The sequence below is a fragment of the Convolutriloba macropyga genome, chromosome 6 (assembly GCF_964194025.1).
Source record: "Convolutriloba macropyga chromosome 6, txConMacr16.3, whole genome shotgun sequence".
NCBI lineage: Eukaryota > Metazoa > Xenacoelomorpha > Acoela > Convolutidae > Convolutriloba > Convolutriloba macropyga.
In genome coordinates this window covers 33,605,198-33,620,834 of record NC_134473.1, presented here as the reverse complement: position 1 = coordinate 33,620,834, position 15,637 = coordinate 33,605,198, and the positions used below count along the sequence as shown (strand labels likewise).

Here is a 15,637-nt window from a genome sequence, read left to right as displayed (position 1 = left end):
TCTAATTATTAAAAATAAGTCAAAATGCGCACCACTTTTGAATGTACGCCCGTTGGTCATAATCAATCAAACGTGACGTTTACACGTGGGGGGTCAACTGGCCGACAAGAAAATTAGCCGGCTGCAGAAAAGTAATCAATTTTAAGAACTTGAAAATCGCATCCCATGAAAAGTATCCGCACAATAAGCGGGTAAAGCAGCGATCCTTATTCTGATAACAACATTTAAGTTTGAACATTAATTGCCTATAACCAGTAGCTATAATCTGGCCATACTTCAGATCATGGGACTTCACGGCTGCAAATAATTATAAGTCGAGGTTTCTCAAAAAACTATTAAATTATTAAATTAATTACTTTAATTAATACCATTTCAACTTTGTCCTATTGCGATGGTGTCGGTCGGCCAACTGACATGACTTCTAATGTGTACATGGGTATTACTGCTAGCCTCAGATTTACATTATCATTTTCATTTATCAATTGAAGTTCTGGCTTTTCATCATAACGCGTTGATAATTGCTATAGTTAAATAGAACTTAACTTTAATCGCAGTTCAGTTTTCTTCACAATCGATACTCGAAGTTTCGAGTTTGCTTCATGAAAAGAGAACAGCTTTTCAACTGAAAGAAAGTGCGGCAATAAAATTCATCGGCTTTTTTCTTTGACGTCAGATTAATTGGACACAGTGAACTCAGTTTTAAATGTCAAAAAACGCCTTCTTTTTATAATTGGATCTGCATTTTGATTCAATTTATAAATGATTGTATCGGCAAGTAAATCATTTGAATTCTAATCTTTCACTCCATCCAGTTGCTCTCCGAGAATCAAAATTATTCAAAAATGAAATTTCTTGTGATCGTTGCTGTTTTGCTGGCATTGGTGCTGGTTGTTGTCGAAGGTAAGACAATTTTGGATCTCTATTTTGTTTTCATCGATCATAAATAAATGAAAATTCCCTAGTACTCTATGAATTAAAATCGTGCAAGTAATAATTCATAGTTATCGTACATTTTCCTGCAAGAACTGAATCCAGCGGTCAAGATTTCTGAACGATTTTAAATATGCATTCTCTGGTATGGATTTCTGGCATTTATTCCAAAAAGGATCAAATCTACTAAACTGTCGATGCAAGGAGTAATTTTTTAAGATTTTTTGCATGAAATGAGCTGTGTGGGACAGTCAATTCTGATTAATCGAAGTTGAAGTATTTTTGTTTTTGTTTCTCCTTTTACGTCACCCTGAAGTTAGAAGCCTACTATCGGATGATTGCATTCAGTATGACGTATGTCACTTTAGAAGTTGCGCAAATGGCTTTGTTGAAAGAAAAATGCCAACAATCACAACCGTGTTTTATCTACCATAATTTCACTAAAAACTTCTCACAAATCCTTATCAAACCTTTCACACAATAATCTTGACCCTGATATTAACTGATGTCAAAAATAGACAACAAATAAGTGTCAATTTGAGGCTTAATGTTCTGGTACTGACTCTCTGTGACTCGGATAATCGGAGCTACGTTAGAATTATTCACTAACTGTTGTAGTTTCAAAAATCAAACAGAAGAAAAGCTATCCGAATCTGAGCCTCATTAAAAATCAGTGCTGAATCATAGCAACTTCATAATGATTTTAACCATGGCCAGAATTCTGATCATAGCACTAACAGCCATTTGCTGGTAAAATTCAGAGCACTTCTGAGCTCACTCTGGACACAATGAACCCTACTCCTTTTTTCAAAAAAGCATTATGAACTTTTGGCTGATTTTAGGCTGAATTGCATAAAAATTGATCATCACGGGAACTGGAAAAAACACTTAGAAGCTTTAGAAAAACTCTTTAGACAATGGCAAAAAATTTATCAAATTTACAGGCTAAACAAAGTTCAATTTAATATAAAACAATCGTTAGAAAACATGGAATCTCTGTTTGCCCCCCCCCCCCCCCCCCCGTACCTCATGTGCCCCCATTGCACCTTTAAGTCCTTTAAGTTCTTCAAATATGTACCCGAGTAAAAAAAGTTAACCTTGGAATATCTTGCAAGAAACTTTCAAAAAACTTTGCAAGATGTGACAAGATTAACTTTTCCTTTTCTGATGTTGCAAAATCATTTATTTGCGAGAAATTTGACCGGATTAACTTCTGGTCTCGACATAGCTCATTTCGAGTCATTTAAAATCATTCACAGGTCGATCACACCCTAGCACAAGGAGGGACATGCGCAGAAGACAAATGCCTCTTCAATCAAAAAGGGTGATACCCTATGCGATGAGTCCCGTGAACAAGAGAGGCAGCGATGAGGAACAGTTCTGTGGGGCACTCTATGGCTTGTACGAAGACGTGAAAGAGCTCTACGAGTTCCGATGGGCATGTGGTGAATTCGACAAGAGAGAGGAGACACTGCCGATTGGGGATGTTGAGGAAGTACATGGGTGGGTATTTGGAGAGTCAATTGCACAAATTTTCAAATGCGATTACAACATTTTCTGCAAGAATGTGCCGAAACACGAGTTCTGCAAGGAGAAATAATAGACGAGCAAAAGGGCGCAAAAGAGCTAAAAACTGATTTCAATTCACGCGCGGATCAAAACCCGAGAAAATAATCTGTGTTATGCAAAAATAATACATGTTATACACTATAGATTGTACGATGTAAAAAGTTGTGATGTTGATGTGTTATTGTTGTTGTGTCCGTTTTATGTAAATAGAATTCTGATGTCTTTTTGTGAACTCTTTTCAACACAGACCAGAAGGCAAATTCAATAAAACGTTCCCCGATGGAAATCTACTGATTGATTCGTTAGTAGAACTATCCATAGGTCAAAATGTTTCTGCTGTACAGAAATACTGTTATTGGACAACATTTCTTCAGAAATGAGGGAGTATATGTGCCTGTGTGTTCTGCAGTAAAATTCGCAGCACTTCTTTTACGTTTTGGAATGATAAGAATGTTACCATATTAAAACACGTGAAGAGCAGATTTCAGCTCCAAAATGAAATCCTGCGTCTCGCAAACACATTAAATTTTTTTGTCAGTTATGCGACGTTTTTGTGCAATTTCGACTCATTTTTTTTGAAGTTTTATTTCTTTCAAAATTGTTTTTCCGAAATTAATTAATTTTGCTTGTAATCAATTGTAAACGTTTCGTTAACTAATTAAACTGACTCGTATTTAAACATTTTGGTGACAGTGGAACACGTTAATGTCATTTGATCATTTCGCTATTTAATTTCTCATTAATTTTTTTTTCTTTCCAGATTTCTAAAGTTCAGATGCTCTTCTTGAGAAGTTTCTGATTACTAATCGGTCACAACAAAAACATTGACACTTTTATTTTTGAAAATGTGAACAGTTCGCGAAAATTTTTTCTCCAGACGTAAAAATTTCAGCTGCTAAAACGTTATCTCCTAGAAGATTCCTTGCACTGCTAAATTTTTTACACATGTGGCAAACCTTTATAGCTCAACTTATTTGTTTATTGGTTATCTGAAGTGCTCTTTATAAACTCTTTTTAACCGTGTTATATCTTATCAATAACTGCAATGGAGTGAGGGAACCTTGTTTGAACGTTTTTTTGTTTGTTCAGAAATTTTTTGTCCGCACCGCTGTTTGACTACAAGTATGAATGATTTTTTTCTGTTGACTTTAATTCACGAATGCTTTTCATAGGTAATCAACTTAATTTATTCATGGATTCTTCCATTTTTTAAATTAATTAACAAGTAGTTAATGATTTACACCTCTAAGATTCTGTTTATTTTCGCGAAATAACACTGAACGTTTCTGCGGCTTTTGTAGTGCGTCTTTTGATCCGGTTACTTCTTCTGATTAATGACAACGGTCCTCAATTCTCCCAAAGTAGTGACTTCTGATCATTCTAAATTCGATTTTGCACAGTTTGATATCGATCAAATTTTCAGGGTCAGGGATCTGGTTCCAGCGCATAAAAATTTAATCAAAATTTGGTGCATTCCCTGGTTACTTCCGTCTTGGATGCTCTGATCAGAGGAGAATTTAAGCGCATGTCAATCTGATTTATAGTGCACTTGGGTCTCATCAGAAACCTTTTTGATTGCATTTTTTGAATTTCTTCAATCTTTTTCTCTCGGAAATATTGGAAGTGCCTACAAAATAGCTGCTTTGCTATCAAAGATTAATCTAGAGTCTGATGGCTCTTATCAGGACTGAGGGGTTCAGCTCCGACAAGTTTACTGTCCCTTAAAAGTAGTTTTGATGAACTGCAGATCCAGACCTTTTTTATGGAAAGCTGTCTGAGTCAACTTTGTAAGCAGTCCAAGATAATCAAGAACATAAACCAATGGCATTTTGAAAAATTATATTTTCGACATTTGTTTTTTTTTCATCAGAAGTTCTCTCATTCTTTTTTTCATTAGAAATGATTTTTCTTTAATTGAAAACCATAAAATAAAAGATAGTTTTAAGAAAAGAAAAAAATCTAGTGATACTAAAAGATTTTTAAGTAATTGAAAGCTTTCTCTAATCAGAAGATTTCCAATGCAATTGAATCTGAACAGAGACAATTCGCTGCATGCACTACTCTGTTGAGAGGAGTATTCAAGAGCAAATTAGTCTAATCAGCAAAAAGAATTCGAGGGCACTGAAGGTCAACCAAGAGTGCTCTGCGAGGGCACAATAATCTGATCAAAGGAAGCTTTCGAGCGCTTTTTGAGCGCACAAGGATTTTTGAGCGCGCGAAGGTCTGATCAATAATAACGTCAAGTAAACGTCTGGACGAGTGTCGGGAATAGGTCTGAGCCAGGGTTGCGCAAAACGTAAGATTCTCTTTATATTCGCGAAATAAAGCTGAACTATTCTGCGGTTTTTGTAGTGCGTTTATTGATCGGGTTACTTGTCCTGATTAATGACAGGGCTCGTCAATTCTCACAAGATAGTGACCTCTGGTCAATCTAAATTTGAGTTTGCACGGTTTGATTCTGATCAAATTTTCATGGTCAGGGATCTGGTTGCAGCGAATAAAAATTTAATCAAAAATTGGTGAAATCACAGGTCACTTCCGCCTTGGATGATCTGATCAGAGGAGAAATTGAGCGCATATCAATCTGATTTAGAGCGCAATTGGGTCTGATCAGAAACCTTTTTGAGCGCTTTTTTTGAATTTCTTCTATCGTTTTCTTCCAACGATTAATCTAGAGTCTGATGGCTCTTAACAGTACTGAAGGTTTCGGTTCAGAACAATTTACTGTCCCTTAAATTTAGTTTTGCTTAACTGCAGACCAAGATCTTTTTTGGAAAGCTGTCTGAGTCAACTTTGTAAGCAGTCTAAAATAATCAGGAACATGAACCAAAGGCATTTTAAAAAATTATTTTTTAACATAAAATTTTTTTTCATTAGAAGTTCTCTTAGAAATGGTTTTCTTAGTTGAAAGCAATAAAGTAAAAGTGAGTTTTAATTAAAGGAAAAATTATAGCGACATTAAGAGATGTTAAAGTAATTGAATACTTTCTCTAATCAGACGATTTCCAGCGCAATTGAATCTGAACAGAGACAAATCGGAGCGTGCACTACTCTGCTGAGAGGAATAATCAAGCGCAATTTTGTCTAAACAGAAAAAATTTCGAGGGCACTGAAGTCCAATCATGAATGATTTTCGAGGGCACAATAATCTGATCATAGGAGGCTTTCGAGCGCTTTTTGTGCGCGCACGGATTTTCGAGCGCATGATGGTCTGGTCAGAGATAATGACAAGTAAACTTCTGGACGAATATCTGGAATACGTCTGAGCCAGGGTTGCGCAAAAATCTGACAACTTTCTGATTTTGGTCTGACCAATCACTCTAGAAAAAGTTGCAGGTATACTTTTTATAAATTGCAGGCAAAGTTATCTAGATTTTGCAAGTAAATTGTTCTTTAATGCAACTCAACTAAAATCTGCCGGCAATACATTACATTACCTGCAACTCTAAGTAAAAATTCCAAGAAGTTACCTAGAATTTTCAGTTATACCCGCCTGGAATTTAATTTCAAAGAAAATTTTTAGCTAAATTTACCTGCATAAACTTGCGCAAATTGTGAACAAATTTACCTAAATTTTCATTGTTGCAGGTAAAATTAAATGCTTCCTGCATTCCTGCATAAATGCTTCCAAAATACATGGAAATTGAAGGTGGAAACGCCTAGAAATTTACTATAAAGAAATTTTTTTAGGTAAATTTACCCGCAATTTGCGCGTGTTTTTGCCTAGAATTGTTTTTACTTATTACCTGCAATTTTGCTTGCTTGCAAAAGATTCAGTTAAAGTTACCTAGATATTTTTTAGAGTGAGGGTTACTTGCAATTGCAAAAGTCGGATCCGAGACAGCTTCGGGCCCAGTTCTAGCGAACCATAGGTTTCTGGCGCATATCAGTCTGACCAAAGCTCACTTCGGTCTGGGTCAATTACGTCTGGCAGCTGAAACTGGCTTTGGTGTAAACATATTTGTAATCATTTTTTATTGTTTCTGTTCGGAATTTTTGTCTCCATTTTACTCCAGCAGAATTCGGACAAAGTATAAAAAGTTACCAAAATTTCTATTAGTTATAGAGTTCTTCTTTTTCTCTGGTTTTTTGATTTGCTAGGCGGCCTGGAGGCATTTTTTTTCACGGAAAACTTCTTTTCCGTTAACAGGAAACTTCATTTCTGTTGCTTCTTTTCAGCAACCTGCAGTACTGTTGGAGTAAAAATTTGCGTGGAAAATAAGATAAGGTTTAAAAACATATAACTAGTTACAGTCATCACTATCTAACATATTGTGTAACTGTATGTAAAACTGAAATAAGCAAACAACCTAAGCATTAGCTCTCACTAGAGCGATTTAGCTAAATATTTAGCACCGTATTTTGTTGAGTCTATTCCACTGCCGCTGGGCTTGAGTTGCCGACCAGTGGATTGTGCCTAACAGATTAGGAAAAGTGATTCTGTCAAAAATTTTAACTTCTTTTAGTGATGATTTACACTTCATGCAACTTGCTGTAGTCCGATTGACTGATTCACTATGTCAACATACAATATGGCAATAGCACTGTAGGATTGCGTCGCTTACCACTAAAATATGAGTCTTGTATTGTATGTAGCACTAATACAGCACGTGACAAGCTGGTAGGCAAGCAAGCCAAGTTTCAAAAATGTTTGGATACTGGTTGTCCTGTTAGGCTTGTAGTACGCTAAAAAAAATTGGGAGGCAAAAATCAAACTAAATTTTGAAATTTGATGAAGTCCTGAACTGCCCGCAGTTTGTTCGCATAGATCACACAAGCGACGAAAAAATCCTCAAAATTTAAAAGAAAACTAACGGAAGTTTACGTGCAGTGAAAAATAAGGACCTTATTAACCAAAAAGAATACGAAAAAAATTAGGACTACTAGCGTATGAACGTTTGGCCCAGGAGTGTAAAGAAAACGAATCATTGCGCTGTGCTCTTATACATCGAGTTGTTTTTGACGCTAAATTTAAAGTTTTTAAAAAGTTCCTGGCGGCAACTTTGAGAAGTCTACTCCCACGAGCAAAGAAGATAAATGAAGGGTTTGACTTGAGCTCACAAATTAAACCACAGGACTCTTATACACATATGTTTTAGCGTTGAAAAAAATTGATATGATGCTTCTGCTCTTTAAAAAGCCCCACTGGATGTTGAAGATCAACAAGTAAGCTCGTGCATAAACTAGCTGTTAGAAAAGTTATTTTAACAGCAGTAACTGTTACTATAAAAAGACATATCAGCAACAGGATCTATCAACAGTGTATGAACAAAAAGGTGTCTAGCGGAAATGCTTGGATTGTAAAAGGAGAATTTTTCGAAATGAGAAATCTGTTAATTGCTGAAGACTTATCAGCATGTATCTTTCTAAATGTGAAATTTGAACAAAGAGCCATATGCAAAGTGATGAAAGTTGTTCGGTTGTCGTAGCCCTGCTAAAATGCATGAAAAATAAGAAAAAGCGAGAGAGAAAACTTGTTGAAAGATCTTTTGAGAATTTTTTTGTACATTTAAGGTAAACGCTAAACAATTGCTTGCTTTTGTGAAAAATAATTTTTATATTAATGAGTTCAAATTGAATTATTGAGCAAGCAATGAGAGCTGGTTTTTTGGATGAAAGTGCAACCTAAAGACTTTTTATACAGACAAAACTCTCATTTTCGGTACCTTCGTTTTTTGAATGCAAAAAAAATTTCCAGAAGTAGTAGACATTGATTTTTCTTTCTCTAAGAGGCATGCAAACCATTTGCACAGCGTTGAAAATCCGAAAATTTTTTGTTTCATATTACCACCAATGGAAATCATCAGACAAAGAGAATGCAAACACAGAAGTAGAAAACATTTCAAGAGAAACACAGAAACTACAGAAACAGAATACAGAAACTGACAAATGGTAAATGTAAATACAGCCTAAATGAAATCTAATGCTAGAATTAAGAGCAAATAGTATATAATACCTACGCAAAGAAAGGCAGGGTTATCATTATCATTCGACCCTTAACCATATGATAATGGACGGTGAAGTGGGAATAGGATAGCCGGGATAAAACCTTTCCGCCGCTGTAAATTTCCCTTTCTTATTTAGTTTTTCCATATCGCCGCTTTTATTTCACCTCCCATCCCTATTCGTCCGGCTTTGTTTCCCTTTTGCTTCTGTCTCGTCGCTTGTCTTCGAGCTCAACACTACAAGTAAGAAGTAGTCTTGTTAGACAAATAGCGAGGGGAGTGTTATCATGTGATAATTGATAAGGCAGTGTTGGTCAGTTTTTGGAGACCATTCATCAATTTTGAGAGAATGTGCGCAAAGATCATATGGCATCTATAGCAACGGTCGACTTGAAAACTATTCACGAGATATAAAAAGAACTGACAAAAGAAAAATCACAATATGGTGAAAAACTTTTTAGCAACTTGTCTCTGCCTCGTTCCCAATCTTGGTTTCGATATTGTGTTAGTTGTAAAAAACCAGTACACCTGTACTCATGTTTTGGCTATTTTTCTCCAAATTTTGGTCGCGGTTGAAAAGTTTTTGACAATAAAACCCTAGATGTTAAGATTGTTGTCTGAATATTTAAAAAGCCTACCTCAACTCCATTTTGAAACATATAGGTTTGATTACTTTGTTATTAAGGGATCAATCACTTATGCAGCAGTTATTATGGTGTTTTTCCTATGCCCGACAACTGCATGAGGGCTCTAAATCCAGTCTGTATATATATATATATATATATATATATATATATGTATATATCAAGAACGCTTTTGCGTATAATCTAAAATCTGTACTTCTTAGAAGAAAAATCTAAATATTGGTTTGCCTATGCAAACTCAGATGTTTCTTGCGCATAAGGTGAAACAATATTTTTTTGAACAACATGTGAAAAGTCTGGAGACATGACATTGAACCGTTTTACTCTCTGATAAATGTATTATCTGAACGATATTTTCAGAACACAAAATCAAACTCAAACTTTTACCGTTCAGACTTTGAATAGACTTCCCCTTCAACATTCTCTTCCATCAAATGCTCACATTTTCTTAACTCATTCACAAATCAAGCAGTAAAACGAGTTGGTCTTAACCTTAAAATTTTGCATCTCATAATCATGAGCCAGCTTTTTGTCGTTTAAAGGAGAGATTTTTATATCTTTTTTCAGCTTTAAAGGAGCGGAGCTAACTTAAAATCAAACAACTTTTGTTATCCCAACCTTTTTAACATTGATCAAGAATGGAGCACACAAAGATTATATATCATCCATCAAAGGTCAATTGTATATCTTTTGTTTTCTCTCAATGTACGTCTCAATGAAATTTTTTCAAGAAAAATTTGTTTTATATGTTGAAAATAACACTAAACAACTTCGAAAAACAACAATCTTCTTCATATATAGTATACATGAGTAATCAAAAGTCAATTGTACATCATTTTTCCCTCTTTTTATACAAGTCCCACAGAAAGTTTCCTTAAGGAAAAGTTGCTCTATTAGTGAAAACTAACGTAAAACTAAATTGAAAGATGTAATTTTTGATCACATAAATCATATACGAGTTATCAAAGGTCAATCGTACATCATTTTTTCCTCCTTATGTACAATTTCCAGAGAAACATTTCCAAATAAAAAGATTGCTCCATTAGTGTAAACTAACACAAAAATACATTAAAAACATCAACTTAGCTCACAAAACGTAAATATCAGTCATCAAAGGTCAATTGTAAATTCTTTTTTACCTCTTAAAGTACAAGTTCTAGAGGAAAAATTCTTCAGGAAATGTTGCTCCATTAGTAAAAAACTAACGAAAAAACTACTTTGAAAAATGTCATTTTTTCACATAATGTATATAGGAGTCAACGAAGGTCACTTGTACATCATTTTTCCTCCATCTGTACAATTCCCAAAGAAAAATTGAAATATTTATAAATGAATAATTGCTCCATTAATGAACACTACCAAAAAAACAGTTAAAATACATCAATTTTGCTTCCATGAAATATGTATAAGTCATAAAGGGTCAATTGTACATCACTTTTTCCTCTTAAAGTACAAGTCCCAGATAAACAATTCTTTAGTGAAAGTTGCTCTATTAGTAAAAACCGACAAAAAACTAAATTGAAAAACGTCAAGATAGTCATATAAAGTATATACGATTCATCGAAGGTCACTTTTTCATCATTTTTTGCTGTTAATAGATAAGTCATAGAGAAAAGTTTCTGAAAAAGTTGCTCCATTACTGAGAACTGACATAAAACTCTTTGAAAAAAAAACAATTTTTGACTCACATAAAGAAACTCATTTATACATCATTTTTTCACTCCTAATGTACAAGTACCAGAGAAAGTTTTCTTGAAGAAAAGTTACTCCATTACTGAAAACTAACTTAAAACTACTTAAAAGACATCCATTTTGCTCCCATGAAGTTCGCATTAGTCATCAAAATTAATTGTACGTCAACTTTTTCCTCTTCAAGTACAGGTCCCAGAAAAAAATTTCTGGTGAAAACTGATAAAAAACTACTTTTGTAAATATCAATTTTGCTCACAAAATAATCATGAGTCATTATACATCAATTGTACATCATTTTTCCCGCTTAACGTAAAACGCTTAGAGAAAATTTATTTAAATAAAAATTGCTTTATAAGTAAAAACTAACACAAAAAGCTATAAAATGTATTAGTTTTGGTCAGTTGAAAAACATATGAATCATCAAAGGTCTGTTTCTATCATTTGTACTTCTCTAAAGGCACAAGTGAACAAAAATCTAGAAAACAATTGTCTTTTGTAAAATTTGATTCATCAGTAAAAAAGTATATATGGGTCATCAAAGGTCTCTTGTACATCAATTAATCCGCTTAATGTACGAGTGATAGAGAAAAATTTCTGAAGCAAAAGTTGTTTTATAAGTTAGGACAATAAAGAAGTTGCTTAAAAATAAATCTTTTTTCCTCATAGAGAATATAGAAACAGTTTTTTAAATCAACGCTGTTTCAAAAATCAAAACTCACACAAATTTGTTCGAGAGATCAAATTTGTTAAGATAGAGCATTTTCGAATCTTCAGGCGACAGTTATGCCCTTTTTTTGGCTCTTAATGTACAAGTAATACAGCAAAGTTCACTTATTGAAAGTTGTTTTACAGGTAAAATCAAAAACAATTAAATCAGAACTTCGTGACAATCGTTCGCGTACACTGAGCATGAGTAATTAGTGTTAAATTACAGGTTTTTAGTTCTTTTTCAGTACAAGTAAGGCTGCAATGTTTACTTATTGAAAACTGTTTGTTGGATAAAGATTTAAAACGAAGTATTGGGAAAATATCTGATTATGCTCCTATACTTTGTTTGAGTTCTTAAAAAATCAATTGCACCTCTTTTAGAACTCTTCTTAAGCATGTGTTGCTGCAAAATAGACTTGACAAAAATTGCTGTTAAAGTGAAATGCTCAGAATAGATTATCTTGGATAAATTGGTTGATCATGAACAATGTATGAGTATTGAAATGTCCATTTAAAGATCTTTCAATATACAAGTAAAAAAGCAGACTGTACTGGAGGAAAGAGGTTAATTTCCAGGTACACAGGTAAATTTGTTTTGACAAGTCTCAAAACGCATCAATTTTCTGCTCAAATGCCACACTTCAGTCCTGAGGGTTTCATGGTAAACCTTTACATTCCTTTTAATGAATAATTATTGCAGCAATGTTTAATCAATGAACGTTGTTGCATAGGTATAAACATTCAGCCAAAATTTTTTTGGAAAAAATTGTTTTATACCCATTCATAAGTAGTGAGATAACAGATGTCAATTGTACAACCTTTTGTACCTCTTAAAGTTTGTGCAATACTGGAAATTTACCTAAGGAGAGTTTCTTTACAGGTAAAAAATTAAACAAAAATCTTAAACGGAGGGTTACTTGCATATTCTATCACAGAATGTGTTGTCAAAAGTTCATTTTTAATCTTTTCCCTCATTATCTTCTTATGTTTAAAAAACAAGCACTTTTAATCATAAACTTTCTTCAGGTGAGGATTCAATCAAAATGTTCAATTATGCGTTGAAATCAATGCCCAATCTTTATGAATGTCATCATAGGCCTACTGTACAATTCTTAATCTCGTTAGGCAAAATTTTTTTGAATGAAAGGTCTATCATTCTCATATCGCTACTCTAGTATACCCGTCTTAAACCACCTGATGTTTTTTTATATCTGCTAATTATACAAGTAATGCAACAAAATGTTCTAATATAAAAAATGATTTGTAGATCAAAATGTAAATAATAAAGTTTTGAAAGGAGAATCACTCTCATATGCCTACACTACCTATGGGTTGACGAAGATCAAATTGTTCAGCTTTCTTTAACTCCTAATATACAATTATTAGAGCAAAATTTCTTACTGATAAATGTTTTATGCAATTCTGCTAAGGAATTTGTTAAATAACTTGATGATCACTTTCTACTTATGAATCATCAGAAGTTGACAGTAATTCGTTTTCTTTACATCTCTCAGTGTTCAATCATCAGAAGCTACTGAATTGAAGTTTTTTTGCAGTCAAAAGGTTAGACATACGTCTTCACAAACGCATCATGCTCATACACTAATTATGGGTTTTTAGAGGACAGTTCCTTATCGTTTAAAATCTAATTTACACCCCAAACAGCCATTTTTTGTTTAACTGCTCTTTCTAAGTTATAATTAAAACAATAACGTTCAAAAAGCATCAATTATTGCGGTTAAACACTACACATAAAAAGTCTGATTCATCGAAAGCTCAAAGCACATCATTTGAGATGTCGAAATTTGCAAGTTTTAGAGCAACGTTTGCTAACTAGAAAAACAAAGCTAATATAGAAAGCAAAAAAGTAATATACTATTTTTCTGCCCTTTCAAATGATAAGCTCAGATACTTTCACTACTGGTTGAATCGGATCGGGTGACATGTTTTTGGGGGCAATCTGTGTGTCTTTGGCGCGCCAGATGACTGCTGGTAGTACACTACTGTGCACCAAAGGCACACGGATTGTTCCCAAAAATTTTGTCTCTCGATCCGATTCAAGCAATAGTAAATGTCTCTAAGCTTATCGACAGAAAAACCACAAACAGTTACTTTTTTTGCTTTTTTGTAGCTTTGTATTTCTAGTAAGTAAGCACTCTTTGCTGTAAAATATGCAAGTGCCGACATCTCAAATGATGTGCTTTGAGCATTCGATGAATCAGACATTGTATGTGTAGTCTATAATCCTAATAAATGATGCTTTTTGAAAGTTTTTGTTTTGATTTTTCTCTTAAAAGACATTTTTATTTAAAAAATTGCAATTATGGTTGTACATTAGATATGAAATTATAAAAGCTGATTTTTGATAACCCATAGTATGTGTATGAGCATAAGATTGATGCATTTATGAAGACTATTATCTAACCTTTTAATTACAAGACAACTTTGATTCAGTTGCTTCTGATGCTTTACATGAACACTGAGAGATGAAAAGAAAATGAAGTACAGTCGGCTTCTGATAACTCATAACTATTGAGTGAACATCAATTTAAACAACAATTTTGTCAGCAGCATTGCAAAAAACAATTATCGGCGAGAAATTTTGCTCTACTAATTGTACATTAGGAGTTAAAGAAAGCTGAAGATTTGAGCTTCGTCAACCCATAGGTAGAGTAGGCGCATGAGCGTGATGCTCCTTTCAAGACTTCATTATTTATATTTTGATCTACAAAATACCTTTCATGTTAGTACTTTTTGTTGCATTACTGGTATATTTAAGAGATAAAAAAACACCAGGTGATTAAAAACGGGTTTAATAGAGTAGCGATATGAGAATGATAGACCCCTCAGTCAAAAAACTTCGTTGCATTACGAGATGAAACATTCTACAGCAGGCCTATGATGACATTCATAAGGATTGGGCAATTATTTTTACGCATAATTAAGAATTTGATTAAATCTTCACCTGAGGAAAAAAAATTAATTAAAAGTTCACATTTCTTTAGCCTAAGAAGATAATGAGTTAAAAGATAAACTATCAAGCTTCAACAACACATGTTGTAATAGGGTATGCAAGTAACGCTCCATTTAGAAGTTTCGTTCACATTTTCACCTGTGAAGAAGCTTTCCTTAGGTAAATTGTCAGTATTGCACAAACTTTAAGAGGTATAAAAAGGTGTACAATTGACTTCAGTTATCGTACTACTTATAAATGGGCAATAAATAAATTTTTCCCAAAAACTTTGACTGAATGTTTACCTGTTTACAACGTTCATTGATTAAACATTGCTGCAATAATTATTTACTAAAAGAAATGTAAAGGTTTACCATGAACTCCTCAGGACAAAAGTGTGGCATTTGAGCAGAAAATTGATGAGTTTTGAGACTTTTCAGAACAAAATTACCTATGAAACCTCTTTCCTCCAGTACAGCCTGCTTTTTTACTTGTATATTGAAAGATCTTATAAGTTTTAAATTGACATTTCAATACTCATACATTGTTCATGATCAACCAATTTATCCAAGATAATCTTTTTTGAGGATTTCACTTTAACAACAATTTTTGTCGAGTATATTTTGCAGCAACACATGCACATAAAGAGTTCTAAAAGAACTGCATTTAATTTTTTGTGACTCAACAAAGTATAGGAGCATAATCATATAATTTCCCAAAACTTCGTTTTAAATCTTTATCCAACAAACAGTTTTTAGTAAGTAGACATTGCAGCATTACTTGTACAGCAAAAGAACTGAAAAAAACATATAATTTACCACTGATTACGCATTGTACTCGCAGGGTTGTCTCGAAGTTTTAAAGTAATAGTTTTTAGATTTCACCTGCAAATCAACTTTCACTAAGTGAATTTTGCTGTATTATTTGTGCATAGGGAGCAAAAAAAAGTACAATTGTCCTCTGAAGACCCAATATTGCTTTATCTAAGCAAATTATGTCTTTAAGTAATAATGTGATAGATTTGAACTATGAACCAGCTTTCACTCAAAAATTTTTTTCTATGTTCTATATGAGAAGAAAAAAAAAATAATTCACCTTCCACAACACATATAGTGTTAGGATATGAAAGCAGCGTTCTTTTTAGGATTCTTGTTTACATTTTCACCTTTAAAAATTCCCATTAAGTGAATTTATAA

General features: G+C 33.6%; 1 protein-coding gene across 1 annotated transcript; it reads left to right on the top strand.

The window, feature by feature from the left end:
- Positions 1–741: 741 nt before the first annotated feature.
- On the top strand, positions 742–2,731 carry LOC142340940 (uncharacterized). The gene is made up of 2 exons (XM_075391721.1): positions 742–900; positions 2,190–2,731. Exons 1-2 carry the CDS (start codon positions 843–845, stop codon positions 2,528–2,530), a joined length of 399 nt encoding a protein of 132 aa, XP_075247836.1. The 5' UTR covers positions 742–842; the 3' UTR covers positions 2,531–2,731.
- Positions 2,732–15,637: the final 12,906 nt, after the last annotated feature.

Excerpts from the sequence above, each read along its gene's own strand:
- LOC142340940 (XM_075391721.1), top strand. The coding sequence starts at position 843 with ATGAAATTTCTTGTGATCGTTGCTGTTTTGCTGGCATTGGTGCTGGTT. Across the intron at positions 901-2,189 it reads GGTGCTGGTTGTTGTCGAAG|GTCGATCACACCCTAGCACA; the intron begins GTAAGACAATTT and ends AATCATTCACAG.